The 7,452-nt window shown below is 44.8% G+C and overlaps 1 protein-coding gene across 7 annotated transcripts in view; it reads left to right on the forward strand.

The window, feature by feature from the left end:
• Nucleotides 1-6,651, forward strand: part of LOC131131914 (seizure protein 6-like) — a 101,043-nt gene extending 94,392 nt beyond the window's left edge. For 3 of the 7 annotated variants that reach the window (XM_058076953.1, XM_058076951.1, XM_058076954.1), the window contains 7 exons: nt 48-242; nt 461-655; nt 1,864-2,058; nt 2,209-2,247; nt 2,343-2,451; nt 2,518-2,614; nt 2,730-6,651. In XM_058076953.1, coding sequence (XP_057932936.1) covers nt 48-242; nt 461-655; nt 1,864-2,058; nt 2,209-2,247; nt 2,343-2,451; nt 2,518-2,614; nt 2,730-2,906 — 1,007 coding nt within the window. In that variant the 3' untranslated portion in view covers nt 2,907-6,651. The remainder of the gene's footprint in view (nt 1-47; nt 243-460; nt 656-1,863; nt 2,059-2,208; nt 2,248-2,342; nt 2,452-2,517; nt 2,615-2,729) is intronic. The other 4 variants (XR_009130272.1, XR_009130271.1, XM_058076952.1 and 1 more) reach the window with 4 other exon arrangements.
• The last annotated feature ends 801 nt before the right edge of the window (nt 6,652-7,452 follow it).

Consider the following 7,452-nt stretch of genomic DNA (forward strand, 5'->3'; position numbering starts at 1 on the left):
ATAGCATTTCCTAGCATGACGACGCATCTTCCATTTTCCACCAACAGAAGTCCCAAGGAACGACACCTGCTCCGAGCTGCCAGAGATCACCAACGGCTGGAAGAGCACATCCCACCCGGACCTGATCCACGGCACCGTGGTCACCTACCAGTGCTACCCTGGATATGAGTTGGTGGGCTCCGAGATCCTCATGTGCCAGTGGGATCTTAGCTGGAGCGGGGACGTGCCCAAATGTCAGCAAGGTGAGAAACCACCAGCGAAAGCTGGATAAAGCTCAAAACGATGGGCTTGTGTAATTCTGCAGACGTTTCCTTCATTAGATGTTCATCTTGCTGTTCTATCTACCGTTCGTGTTGCCCTCTGACTTCGCCTAACGTCAATATTTCCAGTAGGCGGAGCTTGAGGCGGAAGGGAAATGTGTCCCAATCTGTCTAACATGAGGTTTGCATCTTTGCACCAGTGATGACATGCCAGGACCCGGGAACTGTGGAGCACAGTCGGCGAGTGGTGACGGGCACCCGCTTTGCCGTGGGATCGTCGGTGCAGTTTGTCTGTAACAAAGGCTACATTCTGTCAGGCAGCAACAATCTGCTAACCTGCTACAACAGAGACTCGGCCAAACCCAAGTGGAGCGATCGGCTGCCCAAGTGTGTTCGTAAGTCACAAGCTGGTTGCACATCCTTTTCATACACCAAGCTTCCTCATTCAAAGAAGCAAACTGATCGAGCGGACCCCAGAATTCAAAAGAACGTGAAGGTAAAACATGAACCAGCCCCAAGCAGAAAACCTCCAGCTGATGTTAGCTGGCTCTGAAGCGCCTGCTTAAAGCTCCTCTCCAGAAAGGAACAAGTGCCACCAAACCAGCGGTGAGGTTCATGGCTGGTGAGGCGCTGACCTTTGGAGGTTTTTAACGGGTGCGGCTCTGCCTGCCCTGAGCACACTTTACTGCCCAACCGTTGTCTGACGTTTCTTGGCCACCAAACTCTTACAGTGTCCCTGACATGATTCATCAACTTTACTTAAATATCTTCAACATTGGTTGTTCCATTTTTGAAATCCGTTTTAATCATGTTTTAGTCAGTAAATGATTAAAACTGACATTTATAGTCGATGACGTTAGCTAGCTAGCTCACAGCTCAGCCTCATTTCTGGAAGCGACGTCATGGGAGTGAAACCTTTCAGATGAAGACCAGTAAACAAAGGCTTAGGGATACTTTTCATCCAAATAGTAGTCATGCCAAAAGATTGTGTTGCTGCTGGATGTTCACTGTATCCCAGTTATACTGTACATATGTTAGTTTTCTTTTCCAAAAGAGGAAGCTTTAAGACCACAACGGTTGAAGGAGAAGGAGAGACACCCACCATCATTTCCCTGATGGCTACTATGAAGGAACACCTTTACAAGACGCATGTGGCTTGAAAGTATGCTATAAAATACATTTTTAGAAAGGATGCTATTCCACAAAACAAGGAAGAAAGACAACTGCGTCAAAAGTTGCGGCAGAACAATGTAGGTCATGTCTTGTTTACATAATGTCTTCTAAGCGCTATTCCATGATAGCGACAAGGCTGGAAATCATTATACTTTACATCTTTTCACAGCCAAATGTTTACTGAGGCGGCAGTCAGCGTTTATCCACAAGGAGCTTGAGGAATTAGGACGTAATTAGCAACAATATAGAACATATCTAAGCAAGGTTGATCATTCATGTCAGGGACCCTTTAAACTTACCCCACAAACCCCCATTTTTGTTCATAACTGCAACCGGTATTGTCTTTTGCTGAATTGGCCCCCAAAGCAGCATTCTCCCCCAAATGGTGTTTAGTGGCCCCCAGCAGTCAAGGTACTGTTCTCTGTTTCAGCTGAAAAGTACGAGCCATGCAGGAATCCCGGCGCTCCCCCCACCAGTGCACAGAGTTCTGAAAAGGCTTTCTACCAAGCCGGCGAGACCCTGACCTTCTCCTGCCTGCCAGGCTATGAGCTCCAGGGCGGGGCCACCATCTACTGCGTCCCCGGACATCCGTCACAGTGGAACAACACGCCGCCTGCTTGTCGAGGTACAGCAGTCCACGCTTTCAAGAATGCAATTTCATGAGCCATCGATTTCCCTGCTGCAAAAACAAGCTTTTGTTAGCGCTCAGGTTTGACGTGCGCTTTGTGCAACACAACAATGGCTAACGATCGACTGCCTAATTGTCTCTTTGTAGCCCCCTCCACTCAATACGTCGACGAACGCAGGTTGGACGGTGAGTTACGCTGTGAAAGGCTGCAACAACAAAACACAGCTATTTATTTTGGAGAATATTTTCTCAGAATAATTGTTGTTGCTCTGACTCTCCAGTTGTCAATACAGATTACAGCATCCAGGGAACCAACATCGCGCTCGCCGTCTTCATTCCGGCCGCAGTCATCTTGGTGCTTGTGATGGGGATTTATGTCTGTGCCACAAAGTAAGGCATCCGTCAGCACCGTTGCAAAAAAACGCACATTGACATGACTTTCCTTGGCTCACGTAGATTCCAAGGGAAGGCTATCAGAATGCCGACATCCTCGCCCCCCTACGACAACATGGCGGAGGAGTCGGCCTTCGATAACGCGGTTTATGACAGAGGAGTAAGTACAGATGTGATGAGCATGCAAGATGTGGACTCACAAAACACCAGCGTGCTGTCCTGACCCCTCCATCGTCTCGGGTGGACCGTCTTGTCTCCATCACATGTCTCACCAGAAGAGGGCACCCCCACCCCATCTTCCCGTCACCTCCATCAGCAGCAAAACAATACAAGTCAACTTGCATCACTCCCACTGCTGCAAACCTCCAGCAGGTTCAGTCATCCTACCCGGAATCAGCTATGGCGGGGGTGTCCAAAGTGCCGCCCCGGGGACATCTCAGGCCCCAGAATAATCTTGTAATATTATGAAAAAAATGTCATTTTAGGAGCATATGTTGATATTATTTTTCTAAACATTCGTAACATGACAAGAGGAAATGTTCTATCATAAATTCAAATTATGATGTGAATAGCATCATAATATTAGAAAACATTTACAAATATTATTTGATGGGAAAATTTTAAATGTTAGAAAAAACAGCAAGAATGTGGAAATGAGCAAAGTTGATATGAATAAAAGGTAGACATTAATGATCTAAGATAGGTAGATATTAATATTAAAAAAATCACAAAGCTGAGATGCACTTTTGTCTTGAAATATAAAACTGAAATATATCAACTCGTTTCATGTTTCACCATGTGGCCCCCACTGGATAAATTTGGACACCCCCCCGTGTATTCCATTGCACGCATCATCTTGTCTCTTCCATTGACCTTTTATGTATCAATTCCTATTTCTAGGTATATCATTCCGTATGTTCTTAATATGACCATGTTGTTTCAATGAATGAATGTATGTATTGATATTTCATGAATGCCTACTTTTTGCTATTGAACGGGTGTTACTCAGCCTTTGTGCTACTTAATGTTTCATGTGTCATTTTTAGTAGAGATGCAACTATGCAACTTTCTGCTTCTCAAGACCGATACCGATCATTTTTTTGTCAGACGTAAGTGTAGTCAGTGCCCACCTGGAGGGAAGAAGGACTGGAAGAAATGAGGATGTATTGATGAGTCCTAATGAAATATCCTGACATGACGACTATCAGGAGGACCAGAGTATAGAGGGGGGGAGCCACCTGCAGTGGCCCAGTAAGGTGCACTGTATTCGGGCGCACGATCCGAGCAGCCGGCATGACGCCATGGAGGTCTCTGGCAAAGCTTTTCAAACGTTTGAGGTGGCTGGGAAGGTTTTTTGTGCTTCATGTGGTTTTTTTTTCCCTCATGGTGGAGCATTTGGTACAAGGAGCACGTGGCATGTCTTCCTCGGAAACTGAATGTTTGCTGACAAGTGAGCTCAGGGAAGTTATGATAGGCCGTTAACGTCATAGTCCCATTGGTACATTTTTTCAAATTGTTTATTTTGAATATTATCGTATTTATCGGTATGAGGATAATTCTCCTCCAGCCCTACTTTTTACCATGATAGCAGAAAGTGTTGTTGCCATTAATGGACAGTTGCATTGATGTCTGTGAAATGTCATATGGCAAGCATGGGGTGTGCTGTACGTATGTGTACTAAGCGTGTGCTTTGGTGTTAATATGTCCCTCCTTGTCTCCCTCCAGCAGTGGCAGACACATTGTAGATACTAGGCCCCGACACTATGTTCATTTTGGCTCCGCTTCGTAACAACAATGAGGTGAGATCTTCGCCTGTTGCCGAGAGCACATCTCACACACTGTCACCTGAGCCTGCAGACCGTCCTAAGACTTCCTCTTCCTGTCTGTGTTTCTGTGGCGTCATGTCTCTCTTTACAAAGTTTACACAAACATGAGCAATCCTGCCCATAGCATACTGGGAAGTAGCCCGTGTTTATAACAACTTCGAATACATGCACACTACCAAATACATGCAGTATTATACTGTACTGCATATAGAATACCTGCTCTGTACCACAATCAATCACAGTCATGTACAATCTCTACATGAACCAACTCAATACACTGGAACTTTGGTTAGTGTACGTCCTGGTTAGCATACGTTCGCAAATGTACGCCAATACTGTGATTTTTTGTATTTTTGATAGCACCCTGTTAGCATGTTTTTTCAGTGTGCGTTGAAAATTCACACCAAAATGTTGTCCTTTTCTTGTGTTACACGCCCACTTGTTTCATGAGACGTGTATTTGTATGCTGCACGTACGTATATGACACCTTCTCCCAACCTGCAGAGATCTTCACAAGGTTCTTGGGCTTCACACACTTTCATCTTGTCAGCGTCGATGAAATGGAAAAGTCAAACTTGTAATTGGACCTGGGATACCATTTGGTGGACTACTGGTAATAGGACCATGTTCACATCACCGCTAATACATCAAGTACAGGAATTTAGCAAATCCAGTTACACTAATGACCTTTGGTGTCCGCTGCCATTACGGTGGTTATTTTGCTTCATTATTTAGTTTCAAGCACGCACCAGCTGCAAAGCAAGACGCTGCGCTGTAGCTACGGCCCAAAGAGGTTCATGATATGTTGATATCTCAAAATGATGCGGTGTCCAATCATCACAACTGTTATCACTGACTGTATATTTGTGTGAGTGCAAGGTGCTTCTGGCCCTAACGTGTGCCGACTTTTTCAGTGTGGACTCCCTTGTGGGCTTCTTGGTCTGCAGGTTGGGAGACGGTGTCGTGTCCGCCGATTGTCTGATTTTATGGCTGCCCTTTGACCGCCTGTTGTGTCTGGTCTTTGCAGGACAAATGACAAAAGATTAAGAGGTGTGAATTTAGAGCCCTTGAATTGCTCGAGCTTTGCCTTTGGGGACCTTCTTCTGCACTGCTCATCTTTCCCTCCAAGTATTCTGTAAATACTTCACGGCTTTCCCAGGTCAACTCTGTCAATTTGTGGATCACCGTGGTGATATTTTTATAAACTCAATTGCTGACGACCCGAGGTGATTACATGAAGTTTCTGTATTTTTGATGCCCTATCTCAATCACTGCGAGACCTTGAGGGACGGGGCTTTGGTGAAACCCACCAGGTCCAAGTTCCCCACCCCGTCTTTCCACATTCTTCATTCATTTGCCACCACGACTGCATTTTCTTTGTGTGTATGGATCTGCTTTTTGTAAATAAACTGCCTGTCCAATACACGTGTCTCCTGACTGATACTAACCTGACAAATGATATAGTACTCAACTGATACTCTTTACCTGCACATCACATCATGCCACAGGAAGCACCGTAGTCCCCACTGTGCGGGAAACATGCCATCCTTACATATCTGCCACAAGATGAGGAACACCCGTACAAGCCCATGAAATATGTCACTTCACCTCCGTACCAGAGGGAGTCCATGATATTCCCTCAATCCATCCACCATCATTCAATTGTATTTAAAGAAAACGGAATTGTGTTCATTCACTGGCTTCAAATTTCAGATTTCTGAGCCTCCGAGTCCATCAAAAGTGGAATTACCTTCATGCCCAATATTACACCAAGGGTGTGTTTTTCTGACGCTCCTTCATGTGAAAGCGTTTTAGGAAAGACATTACCTTTGCCTGACCACACTACTGGATTTACTAGACCACGTTAGACCTGCTCCAGCTTGGAAACCATTGAACCTTTGAACGCATTTCTGCGTTTTTCCAGCCTCTAGACCACATCACACCAGACCTGGTCCAGTTGGAACCACGGTCTTACTAAAATCCTTCCACAATAGGAAGCGTCAGAAAATCAAACAGCCAATCAAATGGCAGCACTGCACAACAAGTGGATTCCACCTTCAATTTCCCTTCAAGTGGCAAACGAGACGCCAACTTTGTGCCTTGTGTTACACAAAGGTAGCTTCATCATTCATCCATGCAGTACATCCCAATGTTGCTATTCTTCAGGCTGTCCTATCCTATTTGCATATCATTTGTGTACTCTCCTGTTTTCAATATAAACGCAGATGCTTCCACATCCAGCGGTGTGATTTTCATCCAAACATCGACATGAGATATCATATTATACTCTCTGTTTCTCTGTACTTGAAGACACCTCTATGAAAGGTTCTGTCACTTTAAACAAATAAAGATTTCAGCATTGTCTGATATATACAGGTATTTCCTGTGTGGACTTCTTATTGAAATCTGTGTCTTCGGCCGATAGTGATGACGTCACTACTGCAGCTCCCCGGCGGAGGTTCAGTTCACCTTTACATCGCTAGGGGCAGTGTTTACCAGAAACCAGAGAGCAGCCTCAAGTGTCTTTGCTCTGGAGCTAGCTAACTTCCGGTTTGGCAGGAAACAATGACGCCATGGTGCAGGAGCAAAAGTCAGCCGTAAGTTTGTCTCTAATACCTCACATGCTAGACCGAAGACACAGCAGGGGTCATCGAAGGCTGCGTGTAATTTAAAATATTTGTAATAAGGTGAAAATACCATCGGAATAAAATCTTAATTACGAGTCGAACATTTACAAAAATAAAGTTGAACTAGTTGGAAAAAAATTTAAACGGAACCGATGAACCGCCCATAAATGAGGGTTTTAATCCCTGGCTGGCGGATAAGCGAGTCAAATGGAGTGTTGAGGGGAACAAACAAGGAGGAAAACAAGAAAGCATTCGAGTAACGCATTTCAAAACATGCATTTCAATCACGGCACACCTGCTTAGGGCCCCCTGGACCAGTAGGGGGCACCCAAGAGCAATTAACCTCACAAAGAAAAAAGTCATTCATTATTTCTTCCGTGTGTGAGGGCCCCTTTTGGGCCCCCATGGAGGCTTGGGCCGGCCCTGACGACACACGATGCTAACAATATAATACAACAATATATACTCTATATGCAGTATGACTAAACTATGTATTCTTTTAATATATTATATATTAATATCTAAGCATATTTTTGACATTTTGA

The sequence above is a fragment of the Doryrhamphus excisus genome, chromosome 7, assembly GCF_030265055.1.
Source record: "Doryrhamphus excisus isolate RoL2022-K1 chromosome 7, RoL_Dexc_1.0, whole genome shotgun sequence".
NCBI lineage: Eukaryota > Metazoa > Chordata > Actinopteri > Syngnathiformes > Syngnathidae > Doryrhamphus > Doryrhamphus excisus.